The sequence below is a fragment of the Pelodiscus sinensis genome, chromosome 9 (assembly GCF_049634645.1).
Source record: "Pelodiscus sinensis isolate JC-2024 chromosome 9, ASM4963464v1, whole genome shotgun sequence".
Classification (NCBI taxonomy): Eukaryota; Metazoa; Chordata; order Testudines; family Trionychidae; genus Pelodiscus; species Pelodiscus sinensis.
In genome coordinates, this window is record NC_134719.1 from 20,902,176 (window position 1) to 20,929,268 (window position 27,093).

The following is a 27,093-nucleotide window of genomic DNA, read 5'->3' on the forward strand; positions in this document are numbered from 1 at the left end:
ATTGTTTAATAACCTATGAAGTCATCATAAGATGGAAGTCTACCCCAGTATAGCTTAATAGAATGAGGTTTAGTAACCTGTAAAATATCTAAGATATATTAATGTTTTGAAACCCTTGGTATGCTGTCATTATGTCTTTCATTAAAGCAAATTTTTAATTTTTTTTAATGACATCTGGTAAAAGCTGGATGGTTTATCTGTCAATATTTTTATATAAGAAAATCTTAAATTTAGAGCGCAATTATTTTTAAGCAGAATTATTGGAAAATTATGCTCTTAATTCGTCAGCGTCCCTAAGACATGTTTCCAATCAGACATAAAAATGCTAACTCGTATGCATAATAAAAGTTGCCTTAAAGATGAATTATTCAGGATATGTATTTTTTCTCTAGTCTCGTGCAAGTTTTTTCCTCCCTCTTTGAGAGTGAATGGAGGAGTGGGTTAGCAGTTATTTTGCAATGTCCTGCTACTTCGTTTAGTTGACAGTTTCTCAGAAGAAACGTTCGCTCTTCCTGTAAATTCCAGTATACCAAGGGTTTGAATGATTGTGCTTTTTAAGATGAAAGTGAGATCTTCCAAGAGGTGCCAAATGGGCACTGGATTTTAGATTTTATTCCAAGTTTTCTTGTTCAGCCTTGCTGTATTTAATAGAATTTCACTGAATAATAAACTCTTCTCTCTGTTATTTGTGTGTGTGATTTTTGTAGTGGAGAAGGCAAATGCAAAGCCCTTCCAGATGACTGAAACAGTGGGTCCTCTGCAGCTACAGGGGATTCTAGACATTAACTAAAGGCCAGCAAGCACTCAAGTCCCCAAGTGTTTTCCTGGTGTAACCACTTGTTAACTACATTTTCTCTTCTTTTTTTTTTACATTTTAGGGTGTTACAGTAATTTGAAAGACAGTGAGCAGGTTTTTTTCCGAACTTGTTTTAAAAACAATATGCTGAGAAGACATCACTTCTAACAGAAGTCTCATTAAACTTTACTAGGCTTTAGAATAATTCATTTCAAATATACTGATTTTGGTTTACTCTTACATTTTTTTTTCTTAAGATCCTTTTGAAATAGAGTAAAAACCCTGCAGATTAAGTTACATCACAGTATCAAACTTAATATAAGGCCTATCTTGTTCATATTTTTGACAAGGCAATTTAATTAATTCTCTCAGCTGCCTTCCAGGGTTGATGAACAGTCATAGGTTCTTGTTAAAAGTAAAATTTTAAAATAAATTAAACACTTAAGACTTAATTACTTACTTTAAAATTTGTAACATGCTCTGTAATTGAGTCCTTTGTCAGACTACATAACACTTTCATAGTAGATGCTTTTGTTTACACTAGTGTGGGTAAAATAGTGTATCTTAAGGAATTTGTTCATCTTGTTCTGATTTATGCATTATTAAAGCATGATATAACAGTATCTGTGTCAATAGTATTTAAATATTTCATAGGCCCTTGTTTAAGAAGTTAAAACTCAACATTTGAATTACTGATGATGGGTAATGTGATGCTTTTTGTCAGTATGAATTTGTCCAATTTGCTTGATGATAAACCTAGAATTTAGAGAAATATGCCCAATAGTTTCATTTCAGAATGTGTTAAAGATGATCTATACAAGTTAAACAAATACTAGCAGTTTAGTGGGCCAATTTTGAACTAGGAGTTTCTTGTACGAAGAGCAGTATCTTGTGTCTAGTTCTGGAGATTCAGAATCTGGACATGTTTTTAAGATAATATAAGTCCTTTATTTTTGTAATAAAATATTTGCTTTTAGATTTTGAATGCACAGTTTTCACTTCATACTTATCACTAGCACCCCAATTCAACAACATATTTAAGCACACTACAGGAAGACACTTGAAGTCATCAAGACTACTCGTGCTTAAAACAAGCCATATGCTTATACTTAAGTAGTCTGCTGAACTGGAGTCCAATATTTTGTTTTCTTTTTGATATTCTGTATTAATGTTATCCATCACTAAAGTACAAGTTAATAATTACACTGCACAGATAATAGTCCCCTATATCAGAATCACACTCTAATTTTGGCTTTTACTGACATTTTGGTGTTGACTGTTGCTTTGTGTGTTAGAACTATACACAAAGTCTACGGTAAGGCATAGTATTGTAATTTGCACTGTGATATTCCTAGATTTGGAAGGATTGGTAATATTAAAGATGATTGGGGGGTTATTTAGGTTCTTTGGTTAATGTTTGTTTCTTTTGTCTGTTTCTTTTTCTTTCATTTCTACACATTCAAGCAGTATTTCTTGGTTCTAACAAAGCAGCAGTAAAAAAAAACATTGCCGCATGAAAATTAACTGGTGAGGGGCCTCATTGCTTTTTTAAATTGTAGTTTTTGTTTATTTCTAAATACTTTAAAAAAAAAAGAGGATCAGATGCATGACTTTTTTTAATGGATGCAGATCTTCTATGAGGTGTCTCAAGATAAGTCAGAGAGGAGTTGAATTTAGATACCAGAAATGTATTTGCACTAATTTGAAATGTGTAGATATAACTTATTATATCATCTGAGACATAATTTTGCATGCAGAATTACCCCATAATCTCTATAGGTATGTTAATATATTGATGCATTAATGCCCTATATCATAAATTACCTTTTCCCTCTCCTCCCTCCATAACTTTTGGTATCTAAATTGATGACAGCTCAATGACACAAGCAAGATAACAGTGCTGTGTATTATACATTTGTTTATATTATCGGCACTTCTCAGTATAGGTGGAAGGAACCATTACCTTTATTTAACAGTGGTTTTTCTTTTTTGTTGTTGTGTTTTACAGTTCTTTTCCCTGGTTCAGCCTGAACTATATACCAGGCCCTGCTGAAAATACCACCCAACAGTTTTCTTCTGCAGCTTATCCAGTTTCTCTTAAGTGCCCTGTACTTATTGTATGTTTTATGATGAGATGCAGTTTCTCAATATGTATTACAGAAATACTACTGGTATTTGCAAATATATAGTAAAAATGTATTATTGAACTCTCATTTTGGGGGCTTGGGCACATTAACAGATTAATCCATCTGTATAGGGCTTTTGCTGTTGGATAGAATAAAAATTATCTACGTACATATTTGTTTCATAGTAGGACCCTTAATAAGATTCTTCTGTATGGAGAATAGGCAGTAAAATCAACCACACTTGTCTCAGTTGGCTACAAGAGTTTGGGCCAGAAGTCTTTTTCTGCAATGGCAGAGTGTAGCAGCATTCTTGGTACAGTAAGCGTGGCACATAATGGAACCATACGCATTTTACTGGACAGGTAAGGAATGTGCCACAATATACTGTATATACACAGAGCGTATATTTGGAGATCTGCAGACACTTTCATATTCATTTGACGAGTCAGCAAAAGCCCTACGCTTTGTTCAACAAAATATTTCCTTACCTTCTCTTAATTTTTACAAAATTTGTATGGTAGGTGTAAAAGAAATCATAGTGAACTGTACCATATTATTAACCCCTAAATCAAACTTTTTTTGTCTTGTGTATCTTGATTTTTCTGTGTGCTTTATAGTGAAGCAGCCGACACGAGTCGTTGTTCATAAAACAGCTTTTGAAAGTTGAGAGCACACCCCTGGAGAACCGACTGTGCTTGCTTACGTTTGGTTCATGACTTAAAAATCGAGTACAGGTGATGAAATCTTGGCAGTGTTAACAAAAAAGTAGTGTGTATTGTGCTATTTTTTACGCTAGAAACTTAACCATTTGTAGAGAAAAAGGAACAAATTTTCACACATTGAAGTTTCATTCTGACATAAAATTTAATGATAAATATTAGTAGAAATCAAGCTTTATATTTTATCCAACATAAGTACTTTCAGCAAACTCAGGTGGTGTATCAGGGAGACATTTTCTGGGTGTATTTGTGTGTTTTCTGACCTTGAGCGAGAATGTATTCTAATGCAAGGCTGTTTCTCTGCAGGAATTATTCCTGATGAGACTAAGGCTTTATCTCTTTTGGCACCAGCTAATGCTGTGGCAGGTCTGCTGCCTGGAGGTGGTCTCCTGCCTACTCCCAACCCACTTTCTCAGGTAGGTTTTCATTCGTGTGGAGTGAAAGGGAATACTGTACATATTTTGCTAGACCTTCATCTACTGTACTAATGCACTTGGGCAAATAGGCTTGGATGGCAAGAAGAGATTTGATTGTGTATTGATATTTGTAGTGATTTAGTTAAATGCTGATTTGGAATGTGGTCATAATCATCTGCCATAATGAACTGTATTGTGTAACAGTGGTAGTTTGTTTAGTGGGATGTCTGTGTTTTTACAAGCATGCTCAGAACTTTAATTAGCATATTTGGAAGCCTGCATAATTTCTTTAAAGATTCTTAAACATGAGGGAGAAGAGTTTGGGATTGAATTATTCAGATGATCTTACCATACTCCTTTGGAGGCAAGTTCTTAGTCTTTGTTCTTAATATTAAAACCATTAAATAACTTGATCCTAAACTGGTTTATCATTTGAAAGATTAGTTTTTTTCTGAAAATGGACTGTGTACACATTTTTGAAAATGTGTATTGTACACAAACCCTTAACTTTAATTGTGCTAATCTGAAATGTGTTTTCCTTAGAAATTGAATAGATTTTAATGATTATTTAGGCTTCCTCAGAAACTGTAATGTCTCATGTGGATTTTCAAAAATATCTAAAGGAGTTAGGTGCCCAGCTTCTGTCGATCTTCAGTGGGGGTTGGGTATCTAACTTAAGTAGGCATGTTTCAGAATTCCATTATCATTTTCAGAGGCCCTGTTAAAGTATCTTGTGCCCTTTTAAAGGAGGAGAGTAGGTACAAATCTAATGCAGAAATGTGTGTTCTCTGTGTATTCAGTCATAAATACTGACAAATCAGGGGGAGAGATTGTGTATTTTTAAAACTGCCTTTTACTTTTATTATTGGAGATCAACCAAAACTAAAATAGTGAGATGGATTCTCTTTTGCAGTATCTGCAGTTGTTTTCTAAATTCTAATGACTTATATCTGGTCAGTCAGCTTGCCTGGGTTTTTCTTAAAAAAATATCATTTTCAGCATTCTTAGTTCCGATAAATGGGACAGAAAGAATCCTGGACAAGTTTGCAGTGTTCGCTGTTAAAATTCCCTTTTTAATTGTTGTCTGAGCATGTTTGTATAGAAAGTCAAAAAATAAATCTAGAACTGGCATTTTTGCTAAAGGGTGTATTAATGTACATATTTGTGAGGTTGGGTTTAATCAATATGGTGGTGATAAAGGGATTGTACTGTGCCAGTGCCTTTTTTTAAATTATCATCTGTATGTTATAGATTGGTGCCGTTCCTTTAGCTGCTTTGGGAGCTCCTGCTCTTGATCCTGCCCTAGCCGCTCTTGGGCTTCCTGGAGCAAACTTAAACTCTCAGGTATATAAGTAACTTTTTCTTTACTAACTTTGGCAAACTTTTAGACTGATCAGTAGATTATGATACACCAGTATATTAATTGTCTGATTTGAAAGTCCAAGACTTTCTATATTTATTCCTGAATTAGTCCTACAAAAATGCAAGGGACGAGTATTGGGCCTAGTTTTAAGGTCGAGTTATTTGTAGAAATTCCATCTTTCATATCATACAGTGCATTTGTTTATAGGCCTAGCAGTTTGATAAATGATTTTTAAAATCCTTTTGCAATCTTGCTTCTTTTCTAATTTAATTCTGACACTTGAGCTAATGTATATTAACAAATTGTGGTCTCCCAAACCCAAAGGTTAATTCCAGCTGAAGACTTTGAATACCAGACTTTGAACTAGCAGACTTTTAGATTGCTAAAAGCTTGTTTAAAATACAGTCTGAAAAAAAAGTTGAGTTGGTAGACTAGTACAAATATATTCAGAGCTAAACTTCCCAAGCCAAAATTAAAGACAGCTTTTTAAACTGAGGATATTAGCAGCTAGCCATTTAACCGATAAGCGATGGCTGGATCAGCCTCTTATCTGTGGAGAGCTGGGGCCCCCACTGCGGACAGGGGCTGCTGCCACCCAGCACTGCTGCCTCTGATATAGAGGCAGCAGCGTGTAGTGGCAGGGGGCTCGCTGGGAGTGTACTGGCTGTTGACCCTGCCCTTGGGGGGAGCATTTTAGTAACCATATAACCATTAAAATTGGTGCAGCTACATGATTACTAGAATAACAGTATCTATCATCTCTGTTTTAAACCCATAGTTCAGTGTTTCTCAAATTGGTCTGTGAAACCATTCTGAGAAACCTGCTAACTGGCCACTCCAGTATCTTCATTTACCAGCTCCACAGCCATGGAGCCTTGTGGCTCCCATTGGCTCTGGTTCGCTGTTTGCAACCAAGGGGAGCTGTGGGAAGCGGCAGCCCAGCCCACGCCACTTCCTGCACTCCTCTTGGCCACAAATAGTGAACTAGAGCCAATGGGAGCTGCGAGGCTCCATGACTGCGGAGCTGATAAATAAATGCACTGGAGTGGCCAGTTAGCAGTTTTCTCAGAATGGTTTTGCAGACCACTTTGAGAAACACTGCCACAGTCCTAGAAATAGTCTGTCCATCTTAATTTTTTAATGATATACTGTAGGGTTTCTCAGACACTGGTGTCTTGTATCAGAGACAGAGTTAAATTATTAATGTATTAGTACAGGAATCACTGAAGTAATGGGCATCATGCAGATTCTACTTTTTTTTGCTATTATAGTGACCTTTTAATGTAGCATAATAAACTGACCATTTGGACAAACTTTGCTTACGTGTTAGCTAAGCACTTAAATTGTTCAAAATGTTCATGTTAAACTACCTACTGGGGAAAAAAAATCAAATTTAAAATGATAGATGTACTTTTTGGATGCTTAGCAATTTGATTACAATTCACATTGGATCGCTCTGCAAGTTGTCATCTGCTAAATAACAAGTAGTTATAAATGAGACTTGTTAGCAGTTAATGTACCATTTGTGCTTTCAAATTATAATAAGTGTCAGGTGGCTTTATATACAAGTTTGCTTCTGGATATTCTTAAGTAAGAGCAGGAAAGTTACAGTTTATGTATGGGTTAGAGGAAATCGATAGAAAAAGACACACATCGTACTGTACAAGTAAAAATAGTCATGTTGAATGAACAGATAGGTGAGCAAGCTCTCTGCCTAAGACAATTCAGAGATAAATTGTAAACACCACAGATAGTCTAAAGAAATTGTCTTGATCCTTTCTTGAAAAGATGCTACTGACTGGCATATATTAAAAGGGGAGCATTTAGCTCAAGGGTGGGCAATAACTTTTTGTGGAGAACTATTCCCAACAATTTGCAAGTGATCAAGGGCTGCACTTTTTCATGATAGTCATGATGGAGGTTGGGTGCGGAAAGGAGCCCAGAGTAAGGGCTTGGGGTACAGGAAGAGATGTGGGGTCTGAGGGAGTTAGAAGAAGGGGGGTGTAACCTGGGTCAGGAGATTGGAGTGTAGGAGGGGGTGCAGAGTCTTTGAGGGAGTATGAATAAAATGGACTGTAAGGTGGCTGAAAAGCTGGCTAGATTGTCGGGCTCTGCGGGTAGTGATCAATGGCTTGATGTCTGACTGAAGGTAGGTTTCAAGCAGAGTGCCCCAAGGATCAGTTCTAGGGTCAGTTTTGTTCAACATCTTTATTAATGACCTGGATGAGGGAATGGATTGCACCCTTAGCTAGTTTGAGGATGACACTAAGCTAGGGAGAGAGGTAGGTACATTGGAGAGTAGGGATAAGGTCCAGAGTGACTTAGACAAGTTGGAGGATTGGGCCAAAAAAATCTGATGAGGTTCAACAAGAACAAGTGCAAAGTCTTGCACTTGGGACAGAAGAATCCCAAGCATTGTTACAGGCTGGAGACCAACTGGCTACATAGCAGTTCAGGAGAAAAGGACCTGGGATTACAGTGGATGAGAAGCTGGATATGAATAAACTGTGTGCCCTTGTAGCAAGAAAGCTAATGGCATATTAGAGTGCAATAGGAGGAGTATTTCCAACAGATCTGGAGAAGTGATTATTCCCCTTTTTTCGGCATTGGTGAGGCCACATCTGGAGTATTGTGTCCAGTTCTGGGCCCTCACTGTAGAAAGGATGTGAATGCATTGGAGAAGGTCCAGTGGAGGGCAACCAAAATGATTAGGGGGCTGGAGCATGTGACCGAGGAGGTGAGGTTGAGGGATTTGGGCTTATTTAGTCTGCAGAAGAGAAGAGTAAGGGAGGGACTTGATAGCAGTTTTCAATTTCCTGAGGGGAGGTTCCAGAGAAAATGGAGCAAGGCTGTTCTCAATGGTGACAGATGGTAGAACAAGGAGCAATGGTCTCAAGTTACAGTGGGAGAGGTCTAGATTGGACATTAGGAACACTATTTCACTAGGAGGATGGTGAAGCACTGGAATGGGTTACCTAGGGAGGTGGTGGAATCTCCAGTCTTAGAGGTTTTTAAGACCCAGTTTGACAAAGCCCTGGCTGGGATGATTTAGTTAGGGTGAGTCCTACTTCAGGCAGAGGGCTGGACTTGATGACCTCCTGAGGTCTCTTGCAGCCTTATGATTCTCAGAGAGGATTCTGACCTGGAGGAAGGTCATGGAAGGGGTGCAGTGTCCTTGGAAGGTCATGAAAGGGGGTTGTGACCTTGGACAGAGGTACAAGAGGGGAGAAGAAGGTTGGGTTGTGACCCAAGGCAGGAGGAAATGGGGTGTCAGGTACAGGCTCTGGCCAGGAGGTGTACTTTAGGACAGGCATTTCCAAAGTTTTTCAGCCACGGAACGTCTCCGGCAGGGGTGGGCAATAATTTTTGGCCGGGGGCCACTTCAAAAAATTTTCAAGTGGCCCCTGGCAGGGCAGAAAGAGGCTTTGCACACTCTCTGACCCCCTGCCCTGCCCCGGCCCTGATTGACCTTCAAAGAGCCACGCGCAGGGCATGGAGGAAATGTCATGTGCTCCCCCATCCCCAAGTCCTGATTGACCATGTGGCGGGGGAGCTGTGCAAAGCTTCCCTCACCCTGCTCCCTCCCTGCACGAGCGTACAGCACTTTGAGGTGCCATGCACTCCTCACAGGAGGCGGGGAGAGGGCAGAGGAAACTTTGCACGCTCCTCCTGCCCCCAGGCCAGTCAGAGCTTGGGGGCGGGGGAGCACATGATGTCTCCTCCCATCCTGTGCGCAGCGCCTCAAAGCGCTGTGTGCTGCTTACAGGGTGGGAGGAAGCTTTGCGTGCTCCCCAGGCCCTAATTGGCCTGTGGGCAGGGGAATGTCAGGGCCTCTGTGGGCCGGATTAACCCGCTTGGCGGGGAGGCCGTTTTGCCTACCCATGCTCTACGGAGGTAGCTGAAAATTTGGCAGGCCCCCCCCCCCCCCCCCCAAAATATGATTTTTAATTCAATATCCAAATAGACACATTTTGGAATTCTATTTTTATTTATTGTATCTTATAACTTTTTCAAGAAAATTATCAGAAAATTAATAAAAAAAAATAACAGGATCATAAAACTGTCATTAATATTTTCTCACAGAGCCCCTGGACCCATCATGTGGAGCATCAGGGTTCCACAGAAAACACTTTTGGGGAACTTTGACTTAAGTGGGCTGTGGGGGCCATGTGCTCTCTGCGTGCTACATGCCTCTCAGGGGTGGGGAGCCTTTGCAGTGGTTAACATGTTAATGTGTTTAAGCAAAGTTCGTATCAATATGTTTTAATATCTCTTTTCATAGTCTCTTGCGGCAGATCAGCTACTAAAGCTTATGAGCACGGTGGATCCAAAGTAAGTGCAAATAATAGCTTTCAGTACTTACAAAGTTTTATTTTGGAGCAGACGTTCTCTTGAGGGTGCTGTCTCATGTCATTCACCCTGTTTTCCACACGTGTCCAAATAAATACCAGAGGAAATTGGCTTCCTGGGAGGAAAAGATGGTTCTCACTAGCTTTTCATCATTCCATACCCTTTATATAAAGAAATTTGGGCTGTGGTCACTTTAATCCTTTAAAACCATTAGCTACAAGTAAAGACAAATCTGTACTTACCATGCCAGAGACTGATTTTTGTGGTGTTCAATTTAGCAGGTCCTTATTAGGCCTGTTAAATTGAACGCTAAGATGCTGGTAATCCTCGATTTGCGAGGAGTAAGAGAATCTGACCAAAGCATTTGTTCCCGTCAACCTTCCGCTGTGGAGATCGTGCCAAACTTGACTTAAGGTACGTCAACTCCAGCTATGTCATATAAGTAGCTGAAGTTCCTTACCTTAAGGTGACCTTCTGGGTCTAGTGTAGACCTGGTCCAAGTCTAAGTACATCTTGCACTGGAACAAGTTGACTTCTAAAAACTAGATGTTAAAACAGAATCTGGTGTTCTATAGGGAAAATCAGTCTGAATTAGTTTACTTTTTCCTTTAAGGAGTTACTTTTTCTGTTGATGAGAATAAAAATTGTTGCCTTTTCAGAAATACAGGCAGTCCCCGGGTTACGCAGATCCGACTTATGTCAGATCCGTACTTACAAACGGGGCTTTTCTCGCCCCGGAGGATGCGGGCGGCGGGACAGCCCAGACGCACCGCAGTCCCACCGCCCATGTCCTCCGGGGCGAGAAAAGCTGCTCCGCGTCTCCCTGGTCTGCTGGGGCAGGGGGCGGGGGGACGCTCAGCCGGGTTGGTCCTGCAGCAGACCAGGCTTTTCTCACCTGGTCTCTTCCCCTCCCCCGCCCCCCAAGCAGACCAGGCTTTTCTCACCGACGCCTGTGGTAGAGCAGCTGGGGCGCTGCCGGGTAGGTCCCCAGCTGCTCTACCCCAGGTGTCCCCAAGTCAGCTGCTGCTGAAACTGATCAGCGGCTGATTCCAGGAAGCCCGGGGCAGAGCAACTCTGCCTCGGGCTTCCTGTAGTCAGCCGCTGGTCAGTTTCAGCAGCGGCTGAATCTGGACGCCAGTTCCGACTTACGTACAAATTCAACTTAAGAACAAACCTACAGTCCCTATCTTGTACGTAACCCGGGGACTGCCTGTATTTGGAAAAGTAACATTGGAAACAGGTATCTGTGCAAGACAGTAAATGGACCCCTTACTACTTTTGGGCTGGATATTGGTATACTAGCTCAAGAGAATAAAAGGATGTAATCTGTCCCTCATGCTGATACCTAACTTCCAGCACATAGCAGCTTTGTGGAGCCTTCTACATATGGCATCTGTCCATCTATCGTCTCTGTTTCTCCCTGCCCTCTTGTGAGAGAAGGGGGCTACGGGGAGTGAGCAACGTATTTACATCAGCACACTCTAAATCAGGTAGTAGAACCAGTCAGTACACATTACTCTCTTCCCCAAGCAGTAGAGACTGGGAGGAGGGAGTTGGATTTGGAACTGTAATCTCCTTGGGCTACTCCAAGGCTATGTCTAGACTGCAAGCCTCTTTCGAAAGAGAGCATCTAGACTGCACACGGAACTTTCGAAAAAGCAAGCTGCTTTTTCGAAAGAAAGCAGCAAGTGAGTCTGGATGCTCTCTTTCTAAAAAGCCCTGTTTGCTTTCAAGAACGCCTTTTTTCGAAAGAGCACTTTCGAAAAAAGGCGTTCTTCCTCGTGCAATGAGGTATACCGCCATCGAAAGAAAAGCCGCGTTCTTTCGATTTAATTTCGAAAGAACGTGGCTGCAGTCTAGACACAGGTGAAGTTTTTTTTTGGAAAAAAGGCTACTTTTTTCGAAAAAAAACCCTGAGTCTGGACACAGCCCAAGAGTAGTTCACCAATGTTTTCCCCTTATTCCAACCAAGTTTTTCCAGTCTAGGCAAGTATTTTTTAAAGTCAGTATTTTGGATCTGAAATTAAATTTTCACTTCACTTAATGGCTTGTTCCAGGTTGAACCATGTAGCTGCAGGTCTTGTCTCACCAAGTCTGAAATCTGATACGTCCAGTAAAGAAATAGAGGAAGCTATGAAAAGAGTACGAGAAGCACAATCACTGATTTCTGCTGCCATAGAGCCAGGTAATTGAACTGCTTTTAAATATTTGGTTAAACACAATTTTTGGAAATATATTCCCTTAGGTTTTGAAGATTATAAGCCCTTTTAATTTAAGTTTACATATTTCCTTATTCCACTAATCATAAGGGTTTTTTTAAATTGTAAAGTGTCACACACATCAGAAGATTCTGTAAAAGTGGCTGAATGATTCACCTGCATCTCACTTAGACCATGCAATTATTCTATGTTATGTAAATGCTGGAAGAGTGCTCTGGAGAATAAATTAGTGGAAGAGATATTTCATCATCTTTAATCAATTGCACTTTGATAAATGATGCGTCTTAAGTCATCCCCAGAATACATTAGAGAGGTTGCTATAGTTACCTGTGCTTAAAGTTTTTTTTATTGTTAAATATTAAGTAGTTAGTTCACTTGGTTGTTGGTAAAGCATGTTATTCTCAGTGATTGCTAGGGTTCATGTGAGCAGATTAGGAAGGAGCAAAAAGGAAAAAAAGCCACTTTTGTCACAGTTTGGGATACAAATTCTGTTTCAGTGAGAGGTAAATTCATTTTCAAATGCTAAATTGACACATAATAAACCAGAAAGAATGTGAAAGAAAGGTGAAAGGAATGTGGTTGTCCTCTCTTCTTTTGTTGCTTTATGTTAAGTTAAAGAAGTTGGAATGCATTAACTTTATTTTGGGGGAGAAGGGTACTTGAGAGAAACTCTGATGATCAGAAATGTTAACTCTAGTGTTCTGGAGTTTTGCTATAGGACTCCTTTTTTTAAAGGATCCAAAGCAATGAGTTAAGGGGTTTCTCAGTCCTTATATGAAGGAGCAGAATCCTGAAACGTAACAAGCTTTTCTTCCCACAGCTAAATGCTTGATTTGAGCAGGTATTAACAAAAGTTTTCATAAGTATGAACAAAAATCACTTCCCTTCTAAATCTGGTTTTATGTCATTGTTACATATTATGTCATATTCTACTAGTTCTCCATAGTGTCTACCAAAACCAGGATAAACCAGACTCGAATTTCTGATGTTTTCAGAAAAAAATCCCACTAAAAACAACTTTTCAGGATTTCTTTTGCTTCTTTGTCTAAAGAAGGTGCAAATCTACACATTTCCTTTTCCTTTTATGGATCTCCTTGAAGATTACATACCATTTGTATCTTTGTACTAATGCTTCTTCCTAATTCCAGATAAAAAAGATGAAAAACGAAGGCATTCAAGATCAAGATCACGATCAAGAAGGAGGAGAACTCCTTCTACTTCTAGGCACAGGTTAGATTTCTCACTCCAAAAATATTAATAGGAATAAAAGCATTACACAGTTCCTTTAGAATTCTCTGTTAAACACTAAAGTTGGCTAATGCCATCTGTTATGTATAAATAGAGGAGATAAGCAAATCTTAGTGAGGTTAAAGTTGACCACCAGGACCAGTGCAGGGTATGACAGTGGGCAAAGCCCTGTCTTTGTAAAGAGATCAGGAAAATAAATTGGATAGTGTCATGATAGAACAGCCAGTCTTATACTTTACAGCTCCAAGAATTGCACTGGCAACTTGCTCAGAACCTTCACAGTGCCCACTGAAACACTTTTTTCACACTGTGTGATGGGGCAGATGCGCCATGTTAGCAAAAAAAGAGTTAAGGTAATCTGTGGTCTCAGCTAGCCCTGCCTTGTTATACTTGCAGCCATTGCCAAACCCTGGGGGAGGGAGGTAAAGGAGAGAGAACCTGCCTCAGTTGGGAGCTGGTTGGTTAGGAGTGAGGTGCAAAGCTCCACCTGAATGGAGCTTTTTCTGCAGAGCTGTAGTAGGATAGGCCAATTAGTTAGACCAGCTAGATCTCAGGAGTGAGCAACATACAAGAGAGTGACTATGGGAAATAAGCCTGAAGAGAAGGATGGGGTAGCCACTGGAAGTCTGGGGGATGGCCCCGTGTTGAATTGGGTTTTCTTTTTGTTTTGGCATCTGAGGTGCCCCTCACGCCCCTTCCCCGGAGAGGGTATAACATAGAAAGAACAACTAGCTGGTGGTCTGGAGTTATGCAATAGTCTGTGTTGGAGGTGAAGACTCTTCTCCCCCTCCCTTAAGATTTGCATTTGTGTTATGGTATCTAGATGGTCCCCAAGAAAGTGGTGTTCCCACCATGTGATGGATTTTATGGCAAATGCAGACAGGCAATGATATATTTTATATGGAAGGGAGCTGGTTAAACCTTGAGATGAGGGACCCTAAACAAATGCCACTTGCCCCATAGCTGGATACATATGGATTAGCTGCTGAAGTGTATGGCTGAGCAGAATGCTCACCAGACTCTTCCAGCATATGACCAAGTATCATTAGCAGTTAATCTGTGATCTAGCAGCCCATCACTTCAGTGGTTGGTATAAAAATTGGTCACCATAATACAGCCATCCACTACAGACCTAGCAGACCTAGACCTAGCAGTATCCCCATATTCCTGTCAATAATAAAGACCAGGTCTAATAGTTACACTAAGGCTTTCCTCAAAACCTTTGAACAGGTAGTTAAAGTAGATTGGTGGCCCCTTGAATAGCAGGCAGATTTGCTTGCCCTATATTTAAGTAGCAGAGTGCAAATATCTTAGGGGCTTAAACTCTTTTACTGCCTAAGAGTATTCACAGGTCAAAGTGGCCAGCCACAATGCTCTAGATGTCTCTGAAGAGATATTCTGACATTTTGAGGCAGAGAGTTGTATACTCTGAGAACATGGTTTCTCCCTCACCCACTTCACCACCCAGTTGCTTAAGAGGTATGAGATTTGTATTGGAGATGGCTCAGACCTGAGGTGAAGAAAGGAGCCCAGGTGGCTGAGAGAATATTATTAAAACAGTTCACCTAGGTACTTCCACGCCACCACCCTGAGGGAAAGGAGTGGGTCATACATCATCACCTCAGAACAATGACTGACATGTTTTGCCTATAATGGTGAACTATCTGGAATCCAACATCCTCATGACGATACTCTGCTAATGGTCTACTAGGGCCAACGGACCGGCAAGGAAAATGAGTGTGCAGCCAAGAGAAGTTGACAGCTTTGGAAGTAGGGGAGATTGCACACTGCTGATTCCTCACCATGACTCAGGAGATTGTGTGTTGCCTGGACCAGAGTTGTAGACCTGTTGACCTGGTCCCAGTTGAAGAAACAAGCAGCCTGCCTGGCTTTAAGAAGGGAATAATAATGGAAAGTTAAGTAGGGGGACTCCAATCAGAGGGGACCTTTCAGGCATCCTGGAGGCACTGATCACAGCAAAAAAGCATTTGCTTTTTGGTATGACAGTCTTGACATTGGTCTCAAGATTTCCCATTCATGAAATGCAGCTTTGGGCATATCCGGGTAGTGGTAGCCACGATTGAAATAAGGATGTTAAATTTAGTTTAATCAATTAATCAAATAGGTGATTCAATTTGCATGGACTATTCAATTAGTCGATAAGGGCACCTCCTGCTGGCTTTTGCTACATTTCAAAGGTGGAAGTGCAGTCCCGTTTCTGCGTCGCTTCTGCTTTTGAAATGTAGCAAGAGCCCCGGTGTTGGCATTTCAAAGGTGAGAGTGCAGCCAGTTCCCCACTGTGCACCCCTTCCCTCTTCCACAGAGACGGTGCTGGGGAGAACCGGCTTAAAATGTCTTCTCCCAGCACCGGCTCCTGCTCCCCCCTTTGCTGCCTCTCTCTGATAGAGGCAGCCGGGGGGGAGGGAGTGACTAGTCAAGTCAACTATCCGATAAACTTACATCCCTTGTTTGAAGATCATGAAATTGATCACCCATATAAGCAGGGCTTGACAAACTGCAGCGAGAGCTACTTGCCAGCCCTGCACCGCACATGCGCCAGACCAGCATTGCGCATGCGTGCAGCGTCAGTGAATGGGGCGCATGGAGCGACAAGTAGATTTCAGCCTGCCACAGGCAAGTAGAAACAGTGGTTTGTCAAGCCCTGCACATAAGGGTGACTAAGACAGAAGTGGGTAGGTCTTTTGGATTCTACATGTGCTCATGTAGTGGTCACTGATCCTAGGTCCATGGTGTCCCAACATGCTAGCCACGAGCCACATGTGGCTATTTGGCCTGTTGTGTGGCTAGTTTGCTATGGCAGTAGCCATTGCTACTGCTTCAGAACTGGTTGGACACAATGGTCCTAGATCATACCAGGAAGCTATCCTCCGACTGTATACAAGGATGTGAAACCCTGTCCTCGCTTAGAAGATACGCTAATTGTGGAGGAGCATAATAGTTGGTTTGGTTCCCATTCCTTGCCTATCCAGTTATTAATGGCTGAGATTGGGAATATTTCAGGGATCTGATGAAGGAATCTCTGGGACCTTTTTCTGTGCAACAAGTCTCCCTTCAGTTGCACAAACCTTAGTGAACCTGGTGCGGGAGATGTTCCTTCTCCTAGTGAGGAGACTTCCAATCACCTTGGCATTAGCCAAACAGAGCAAAGCCCTGTATAATCCTAGCTCGGCGACTATTCCTTTTCCCGAGTATAAGATCATAACAAAATTTACAACCTCATTGAAGAGCAGAAAACTGATGACGTGCTGAAATGGCCCTGTACCCAAATGATTGTGTCAGCGGGGAAGTGGTGGAACTTTGACAAGCTGAAGCTTTCTTCACTTTGAGAGAAGGTCGACTACCTGTTTCATCTTGAGAGAGACTACCATACCAAGGAAATTAGAAACCAGCTCCTGGTGCCCAGATCCTACCAGTTGGAGGTCATGCAACTGGTCCATACCAGGTCCTTCATGGGGCACTTAGGGACAGAGAAACACTGGCTTGAATTCTTGAATTCTAACTTTTGTCCAGGAGTGTATGTGGACGTCCCTAACTTTTGTGCTTCATACACCAGCTCTCAGTATTCTGCACAGTATTCAGCTCTCAGTATTCCGCTGCCACTCATGAATGTATCATTTGAATGTACAGTATTGGAACTGCAGTCTTGAGCGCTGGGATGATCAAAATTGGGAGCAACATTATTTCAGAACAGAAGGTCCAGCCCCACTGCCTTCTCCACTGTGTTTTCTATGCAGCCCGGGTGAATTCATCTGATCACCCATCACATGTTGAATAATGAGTCCAAGAAAATCCACAAGTCCTTCACTTGAAGATGAGAGAAACTGACTGGCACTCTTGCTTCAATGAGCTGGTTCTGAGAGTAAGCGGGGAGTTTAGTTACTTGAGAGCCCAATATCACTGGTCTCTATACCCCTTTGGAACTATTTGCTTTTGCATAGATTTCAGGAAAGTCAACACCATATTGAAAGTTGACGTCAACCCTGTGCCAAGTGAAACTAATTCTTGGTTGAGGAAGAGAGTATTACCCTCGTTCCTGGAAAAAAAACAACCGATATACCTCTTTTGACCTTTTTCAGTTCTGGATTTGTTGTTTTGGATTCTGTCACCCTTCCAGCCATGGTGAGAAGGTTAATGGACCAGGTGTTCCAGCTCCATAACATGCTGCTGCATATCTGGATGATGTACAGGATGGACCTCCCTGGCACATTCAGGATCTGACTGGTCCCAAAGGAGGGCATTTGCTGGACCCAGAAGGTCAATTCTGCCCCTCGGCTGATGGACTCTGGGCTCGCTCCCAGCTCCACTCCCTGCTGCTGAGCTTTCAGGGCTCTCTAGTCCAGGAGCTCCCTGGGACAATTGCATGACCACACACTGGTAAGATCTGGGCACCAGAACTAGTTTCTGATTTCTTTGGTTTGGTAATCTCTTTCAAGGTGAAACAGGTCTTCTCTCAAATTGAATGAGCCTGCTGGACTAAAGTACCCCACCTGTATTCTGTAATCAAACTTGTGAAGATCCTCTAAAACATATAACTGCTGTCCCATGTTCTCTGACTACTAACTGTCTTTGGCCCACATTAAGTACACTCTGGGAAAGGGCAAGGTGCAGCCCTTGAGAATAAGGTCCAGGCTCTACACAAGTGCCCCATACCAACCTCAAACAAGTACACTACTTCCTAAGGCTAGTATGGTACTACCAACATTGTATTCCTGGCTTTTTGACCATTGCAGCCTCCCTTACTGATCTTGCTAAAACTAATAACCCAAAGACATTCTAATGGAGCAACACTTGTGAAAGTCCTTTCAAACCCATTGGGCTCATAGTTTCTGAGAGCCTGTCTCATAGCTGAAGCTTCACCAGACAATTCCTGCTACAGAGCAATACCTCTGATATGGGACTAGGGTCTTTCTTGTCCCAGTTGGTGGATGGGTGAAGCATGCCCCATCCTGTACCTTACTTGTAAATTATTCCTGAAGGGGAATGGCCTATTCACTAATCAAGAAAGAGTTATTGTCAGCGAGGTAGACAGTGGACTTGCTTTTGTGCTACCTTCTTTACAACAGTTTCACTTTAATTAGCAACCATGCCCTTTTATGTTGACTCCATGCCATGAAAGATACCAGTACCGAAATTACAGAAATTGATCTCTCTCCCCCTGCTTCTTCCACATCCAACACAACACTCAAATTTTGATCCTATCTTGTGAAGGGGAAGAGCTGATTGGGGAAAGATCAGGGAGTGCAAAATTAGATGGGATAGAGAGGCCCCGCATCAGAGGTACGTCTACACAGCAGGGCTAAGGTTAGAATAAGTTATCCAACTTCAGCTATGTTAATTGCATAGCTGAAGTTTAAATGTCTTAATTTGGATTTAGGTGCTGTCTATGTAGCAGGAAGTCACAGGAGGAACACTCTTGCTTCAACTTCCCTTACTCCTCATGAAATGAGGGTTACCATGAGTCGGAGTAAGAAGTCTTCCTGCTTGACATTACTTCGAAATAAAGGCTTGCAGTGCAGACATGCTCTTTGTTATTCTGGAATAACATCAGTTCTTCCAAAATAACGCTGCTGTGTAGACGTACCCCTAAGGAGAAAGTGTTAAGGAGAGTCTATGGGCTCAGCTGGCTCTGCCCGTCCCTCTCCCCCACTATATCTGTACCCAATTCCAAGCCTAGAAGAGAAGTAAAGGATAGAGCCTGACTGTTGGGGACCGACAGGTCAGCAAGTCGGATGAAGCTCTTCCTCTCAGCCTACAAGAAGGATGGGTATGCTTGCCAGAGCAGCCACAGGGAGAGCATTTAACCCCAAAACCAGGAAATGCACCAGTAAGAGATTGTTTGGAAGCTAGGCCTCAAGGGAAGGGCAGGGTGCCCCCCAGAAGACTGGAGGATGGCATAGTATTAGGTTGGGTTTTCTCTTTGTTTTGGAATCGTTTGGGGCCTCAGTACCCAACCCTGAGTGCAATAAGACTGAAGGGACAACTAATTTGTGGACCAGAGCTCCAATACAGTGGCCACCAGAAGGCAGAACTCATTTTCTGTCCTTAAGAGGTAAAATAACTTCTTGGGACTCCCATGAATTCAATTTAAAAACTTAATGCATTAATCTTCCACAATCCAAAACCCTTTCCCCTGTTCATCACTATCAACAAATAACCTATTCTATCGCTTGGCCACTCTTGGTGGTTTTATTCATTCTACCATTTCACCCTCTATATTGCAATGTAATATCTATTTGTACTTTTTAAAATCTGTCCTTTCATTTTTCATCCTTTGTTCTATAATTCATGCTCTGGTAATCACATGTCTGAATTTCTGCTGCATTCTCTTTAAGGTTAATAGTGTTTTCAAAATCAACACATGGAAACTTTGGTTGCAACATAATTTTGGGTTATGAAATATTCACACTCACTTTCACAAAAGCTGTTTCTGCTGGTGCCACTACTGCCAGCTGATTCAACAATATGCATATTTCAAAATGGATGTTTTTTTTCAGAAACAGTCACTTTTAGTTTAATAAAAAAAAATGCACTAAATTGACTTCTGTCTTCACTCCAGAAACACTGTCTCCGATACCAAATGAATTTTTCACTAGGCTATCATCTGCTTTGTTTACCAGCAGCAATTACTCCATATACTAGTAGCTTAAACAATTTGTTTAAATGTTTTGGTGGATTCATTGTAAAACCAGGTGTCCCAATGAATTATCCTGGCACTTTGTCTCTAGCCTCTCAGTTCTTACCCTTGTACCTCAGTAGTCTGTTCAGCTAGGTCTCGCTAATTATGTCCTGTCTTCATACTACTCCACTGGGTCTCTTAAATCTGTATCAAGTTTCAGCTTGTTCCCACCTTCAGATCAGCATTGTTCCACTCCTGCTTCCATCTCTGATCTGCCTGCCAGCATGCTTTATCCATACTTTTCCTCTATGCTGCTCCTTCAGCTGATCAATATAGCTACATCTACACTACAAGGTTTTTGCGCAAAAACCTGCAGAGCGGCCACACCTCAATCGTGTTTTTGCGCAAGAAAATCTACAGTCAGTCGACAGAACAGAGGGCTTTTTGCAGTGCAGGTATACCTCCTCCTACGGGCATAACTCCTTTTTGCGCTACAGCTCTTGCGTAAAAAGGCATGTGTGGATGCTCCGCAGGGGTTTCTCGTGCAAAAAGAGCCTATCCTAAAAAGCACAAGTGTTCTGATGGCCATTCTGTGAAAAGTGATGCGCTTTGAGGTGTGGATGCACTTTTGCGCAAGTTTTTACACAAGAACTCTTCCACGAAAGACTTCTTGAGCAAAAACCCTGCAGTGTAGACATAGCCTATGTGCCTTCACTTTCTCCATTTCAAATAATTCCTCCAAAATTTCCTTGCTGCCCTACTTTTGCCGCCATAAGTGTTTATTCACAAACTGAAGTAGATAATGGTGAATAGCTGACACAGTTTCTATCATGCACACCTTCATTATCTGTACTTTGTGACACTTCTTTTTCTGCTATGGCTTCTCTGGACATGACCTTAATTTTTAGCTTGTTAATTTTTTCTGTGTACATTGGCAACATTTAACTAATAGTCTAGTATGTCTAGATCAAATATATGTTTGTAATCTTGTGGATAATGTATTGTTTGATAGACGGTCAAGAAGCAGGTCAAGGAGGCGGTCACATTCAAAGTCAAGAAGCAGGAGGCGATCTAAAAGTCCGAGAAGGAGGAGATCTCATTCCAGAGAGAGAGTCAGAAGGTCTCGGAGCACATCCAAAACCAAGTAATTCTGTCTTGCGACTTCTATAATTTGCTAGAAATCCTGATAATTCTGAAATATACGTAATGTAACTTCTATTAAAGAAAATAACGAAGTCATCAAATACTACCAAGCAGTTTTTATGACTGTGCCACAAATCGCAGAATTTAACAGTGATTGATACTGATGGGCAGCACTGACAAGCTTTAAACAAATAGCGTTTTTGTGCAATTTAATTTTGCGGGTATTTGAGGAAGTAGAATGGGTTTGTGTGTTCTATTGTAATGCCTAAAGTTAGGACATCTCATCATTTGTACTTAGGTACTTAAATGTGGCCTCGTTTTCATTGATGCTGAAAACATGCAGCTTCTGTTAATTTCAGTGAAAGCTGAGGATGCATATTTCATTTAAAAATCAGTTGTAACTTGTAGCGTTTAAGCTTAGAAATGTCATCTTAGATATCTAAGGAGCAATTTACAGTAACTGTTTTGCTGTTTCAGTAATTGTCCCTCTTTGTTTTCTCTCTTTCAATGAATTTCACAGTGGAGAAAGATAATCCATTTGTTCTTAAAAAAAAAAAAAAAAGTCTGAAAGTTGTAATTATCTGGCATTATTTCCTATTGTGTCATGCAAATATTTGTTTCTGAAAACTGACTGATTTTTGAATATGTAACATTTTGTTACCTTCAAGGGATAAAAAGAAGGAAGAAAAAGAAAAGAAACGTTCTAAAACTCCACCAAAGAGCTACAGCACAGCCAGACGATCAAGAAGCGCAAGCAGGTACCAGAACTTGGGTCACTTTTAGGTTGTGTTTCCAGGGGTAGAATATAATAGTATTGGTGTAAAAGTTTCCAACCTAGTTTGTCACATGATTGTGATTCTCTTTCACTTCTGAAGGAATCAGTCATGATTGGCTGCAGAGTCTTGCTGCAAGTTCTGAAATAGCAGTTCAGCTAGGGTCATAGAGGGTTACAGAAGCTATTTCAAATATACCACCTCAGATCATTTATTAAAGTACCTACAGTTCTGTGCAAAGCCTTACTGATCTAGGCAAATCTGGGGATATTTTAGTTTAGGTTTTTTTGTTGGTGTTTTTTTTGGGTGGGGGGGAGAAGGTTGGTTTTGGTTTGTCTTGTTTACTATAAATCTCATACATACGAGAAAATACCAGACTTAAATTAGCATGATGCAACTCTTGGTTCTTTTCTGCTCTTGAAAAGGTCACATCTCAGAGGCTTTACTGTGACAGCTTAAAAATTACAGGACTGTACCTGCACAGTATATTCCATACATATAGGAATAAGAGGAGAAAATGTACAGGCAGTCCCCGGGTTACATGGATCCGACTTACATTGGATCCCTACTTACAAACGGGGTGAGGCAACCCCGCACTAGCTGCTTCCCCCCAGCAGACCAGGGAGACGCGGAGCAGCTTTTCTCAGCAGACACCTCAGCTTGAGAATAAAGGACTGAGGGAAGTGAGGTGTGGGAGAATAAAACTGAGCTCTGGAGAAATGTTTGGCTAGAGCAGGGGTGTCCAAACTTTTTTCAGAGGGCCAGATTTGATGAAGTGAACATGCGTGAGGGCCAACCATTTTGCCTGACATTCTTTGAACCATTAAAATTAAATGCAAATTAACTATTTTATGCAAAGTTTATTGCAAACGGCAAACGACATAACACCAACTATACATGTTGTGTCCAAATATATTTATAACTGATTTAGACCAACTGACATTAACTGAGATTTTACAATGTATTCATCTCAATTGAAAAAAAAACTTGCCTACACTAATGTGAAGGGTGAAACTGAGATCTGGACTGCAGTACATAGGCTAGGTCTGGTTCAAAGGCAGTCCCTGATCTCAGCAGCTGCGGAGTCCGTCCCTGCACTCTCAGCCCCAAGGTAGAGGGCTTGCAGGGTCAGAGGCGGGCGGAGAGCGCAGGGCACGCTAGCCTCACGGCGGCCCGGGGGCAGGGCAAACCTGTAGCCAAGCGGGGGAGCGGGGCTGCGGACGTGCCCTACATGGTGGACTTTAGGACCGCAGCGGCCGCCATGGACGGCGGCGGCACGGCCGGAAGCGGCGCCAGTCAGAGGAGTGCCGGGGAGCCAGGAGAGGGGGAGGAAGCGGGGGCTGTCCCTGCACTCTCAGCCCCAAAGCGGAGTGCAGGGGCAGGGTTTGGGACCACGGCGGCAGTGGCCCGAAGCGGCGCGCTGAGCGCGCCAGTTAAAAAAAGCACCGGGGAGCCGGGAGAAGCGGGGGGCCGTATTAAATCCGACCGCGGGCCGCATTTGGCCCGCGGGCCGGACTTTGGACATGCCTGGGCTAGAGTTTCCCCTACAATATGTACCAGTTCCGACTTACATACAAATTCAACTTAAGAACAAACCTACAGTCCCTATCTTGTACGTAATCCGGGGACTGCCTGTACTTTCAAATGAAGCACCTTCTTCATTAATGTATGTGAGAGACAGAAAGATATGTCCCTAGACTTAGAGTGCAATGAAGAGCCTCAAATAAGTTTAAGTGTTAAGAAGGTATTAGTTTGTCTGCGAAAATAGATTTTGTTTTATTTTTGCTCCTTGTTAAAATGTATGTTGTTTATGAAACAAAATAATTTTCCTATTAAATCACAAACTCTGTATGATAGCTGAAAATCTTAACTCTTTTGTCTGACTGCTACACCATCTACATTGGATGTTTAATGGGAATTTAGATGGCCATTTATTTCACAGCTAGATTTACCTGATGTTGCTTGGGTCCTTAATTCAAATAAGTTTTGGGGTTTTTTATTTAAATTATTCTGGGGTGGGGCTGGAGATGACGGGTTCAGTATGAAGGCTGGGGAGAGAGGACAACCGCAGCCTTCTGTCACCATAGCAGATTGGGCCAGGTGAGAAGCGCCTGACCGTGGCTGGTGCAGCTGCAATGGGCACAGCCGAGAGAAGGGGTGCAGGTCCTCTGGCTGGCGGACAGACACGCAAACAGACAAACTCTGAAATATGTTGTAGATAGCTGTTCCTTTTTCCACCTCTTTCCCCTATGTCCACAGTGAGGTTATGGCTGTCCTAGTCCCATCTCTGGCCCATTGCTGCCCCTCTGTGGTCATTCTACAGTATAACTGTCCCTCCTACCAGACTCCCTCCCTTTCCCTTTTAAGAGGAACAATCGAATTCCACACACATCCCCTTATCTTGACACAACCAAACCTTTACCATGGTTTAAATAAGAGGTAGGGAACCTTTTTTGGGTTGGGGCCACTGATCCACAGAAAAATCAGTTGGGGGCTGCACACAAGTGAGAAGCAAAAAAACCAAAACCCTCACCAACGTGGCCCCCGACTGAGGAGAATTAAACTTTCCACATTCCCCTTGCACACTAGAGCCTAGGGGGACCCAGGCTAGTAGATTTTTTTTGTGTGTTCCAACCCCACAGTGGGGCAGCAGTTGGAGGGGGGGGGTTGGAGCACAAGTATGGGTTCCCCAGTGCTTGGGGAGGGAGCTCTGAGCCTCAGGGGCTGGATTTAGGCAAGCCAGGGGTTGGATGTGGCCCCTGGGCCTTACTTAGGTTCCCCACCCCTGGTTTAGGAGGAATTCTTGAACAAATGAACTCACAGATGGACAGACAGTTTCTAAAATATATAGTAGATAGTGAAGATAAAGGCAGCTTGCACTGCTTATCAACAGCTGTGTTGGCTTTGTAATGGTGCTAATGGCAAATTACTCCTGGAGGAGTTCTGTGCCAGAAACAATTCTATAGAATCCCAAACACTTTATATGTCAAAATAACACAATATAATGACTTCAGTTTCAATTTTGGTAACTTATTTCAAAATACCCTTTCACAAGTATATTAGCAATACAAAAGCGGGGGAGGAGATTTTCCCCAGGAGTAGAGAGTTCAAGAAAATCCCACAACAATCCACTTCAGAGGTGCTGACTCCCTCAGAATCCAGACTTGTCCCCAGAGCCCAGCCATGGGACAACCTTCAGATACTAGCATCTTCCTCCCCACAAAGCTTAGTTGCTGGACACCCCTTGGCCTAGACTTCAGCATCCCTCAGGTCTCAGTCATAAGGCAGACATCAGCTTGCTCCTCCCCACAGAGCTCAGCAATAGGACAGACACCAGTACTCCCACAGCCTTTACTCCCCCTGTGGCGGTGCATCAGGTACCCCCCGATCCTGCACCCCATCTACAGCAAGATGAGACTCCGCCAGCCAGTAGAATAGAGAGGGTTTATTGCTTCTCCAGGGTACAGCACAGCATAGGCGTGATGTGGACATAGGAGTCGGGCTGGCAGCCTTAGACCCCTTGGGGTAGGGGTGCACAGGCCCCTGAACCCACAGCACTCCGCTTAGTCTGTTCTCTTCATGTTTTCCCAGCCAAGACTGCCCCTTCTCCAAGCCACACCCTTCCTTTGTTCAGACCCCTTCCCTGGACAGGTAAGAACCGTTTGGGCCATGGACTATGTGACATGAGGGTCCTCAGGGCGACCCCCTGCTGGGCAGTGCTTACAGACGCAGGCCAGTAGAGGTCACCCACAGCCCAAGCATAGCAACCAGCAAGTGGACAGCACCCCCACTACGTCACAACCCTCCCCCACCCCCGCCCCCATGTCTTTATTGCCCTACAAAGGGACATGATGTGCTGCAGCTCTGCCTTTCCTCATATTTTCCCAGACCCTCTCCCATCCCTAGTGTACTAAGATGAAGGCCTAATAAACGTAAGCCCATGTAGCACAGGTCTGGTTTGAGGCCTGAATCCTAGCTAACAATAAACAAAATCTAGCTTTACGTTAGCCAAGCTTTGAGCGAGAGGCAGGCCCCTGCTGACAGAACTTGGCACGATCAGGGCTGAGTGTGCAAAACACTAATTGGTAATAGGCCCAGGTGTTAAACAGTAAATGGTACTGGTTATAAGTGAAGAGCACGTGATATCACCAGTTTATTAAAACCTTGGTACCCACTTTCCTCATCGATGGAATTTCCATTGACTATTTGATTAGTTGATAAGGACGCTTCTGCTTTGAAATATAGCAAGAGCCTGCCAGGCTGTTGATACATTTCAAAGGCAGAAGTGCCATGCAGCGTTCTGCCTTTGAAATGTACGAAGATTGAAATTTCAAAGATTGAAATGATGCATGGAGCCTGGGACCAGGAGGACTCTGAGTCTCCCACTGGCCCTGGGTTCCATGCATTGCTTCTGTTTTGAAATATACAAGAGTCCACCCCTGCCTCTTCCCACGGAGCTGGAGCTGGTGGGGAACCAGCTTTTAAGCTAGCTTCCCCCTTTCCCCCCCAGCATCTCCATCTCTTCCTCCCTCCCCCCTTGCTGCCTCTTTCTAATAGATGCATCAAGGAGGGCGGGGGAAGCGACTAGTGTGTCAGCTATCCAGTAAGCTTTTGTTTATCAGATAGTCAACTAGTGGCTTCCATCCCTACACTTTCCACAAATGCAGACCCAGGTTTAGGAAAGGGTCTAAAATGATAGCATAATGAATAAAAATAATTTAATTGAACCACGAGGTACAGGGTTATGGGTGGTGTTTAAAAATCATCAGAAGGTAGTAACCTGACAATGTCAGAAGTGGCAACCTAACACATTATATACAGGTATAAGTTTTACACATCACTGCTAAAGTAATGTTTTGGGGAAACAGTCTTTGGTCAGCCAGGGAACAGTGAAAGTTTCTCGCTGTTTTTGCTAAGGCCATTGTTGTAAGTACACGTGCTTAGTGATTTGGTAAAGTCTACTGACAATTATTACTGTACTTTGCTTAGCAATAAACCTGGCCAGGCACCTTTGATCTTTATCTGATTTGTGGTCTTTGGGGATCCTCTTGAGTCTGTGGGGTGGTCATTGGGTCTACATCATTAAGCACTCACACAAGCAGCCTTTTGGTTATCATCAACAAAGCCAAAAATCTGTCTGAACACCATGGCCGTAAATCCTCCTAACTACACCTAGAAGAATGAGGCTCAAAGAGCGTGCAACCTGCCAGGCTGTGTGCTCCATTTGTTAAAAGCTGGACTCTGTAGAGTCCAGTGGTCCATAGTAGTGGTCAGAAATTCTGCAGGGGAAATGGGATTCTGCA

At 42.5% G+C, this 27,093-nt stretch overlaps 1 protein-coding gene across 7 annotated transcripts in view; it reads left to right on the forward strand.

Annotated features, from left to right (window-relative positions):
* SRSF11 (serine and arginine rich splicing factor 11) overlaps positions 1-27,093 on the forward strand; it is a 44,028-nt gene that overhangs the window by 9,440 nt on the left and 7,495 nt on the right. For 3 of the 7 annotated variants that reach the window (XM_006120237.4, XM_025183153.2, XM_006120234.4), the window contains exons 3-10: positions 3,948-4,057; positions 5,309-5,401; positions 9,703-9,752; positions 11,828-11,955; positions 13,138-13,219; positions 20,887-21,018; positions 21,686-21,775; positions 25,382-25,441. In XM_006120237.4, coding sequence (XP_006120299.1) covers positions 3,948-4,057; positions 5,309-5,401; positions 9,703-9,752; positions 11,828-11,955; positions 13,138-13,219; positions 20,887-21,018; positions 21,686-21,775; positions 25,382-25,441 — 745 coding nt within the window. Of the gene's footprint in view, positions 1-4; positions 3,657-3,947; positions 4,058-5,308; positions 5,402-9,702; positions 9,753-11,827; positions 11,956-13,137; positions 13,220-20,886; positions 21,019-21,685; positions 21,776-25,381; positions 25,442-27,093 lie in introns of those variants that run through there. The other 4 variants (XM_006120235.4, XM_006120236.4, XM_025183158.2 and 1 more) reach the window with 3 other exon arrangements.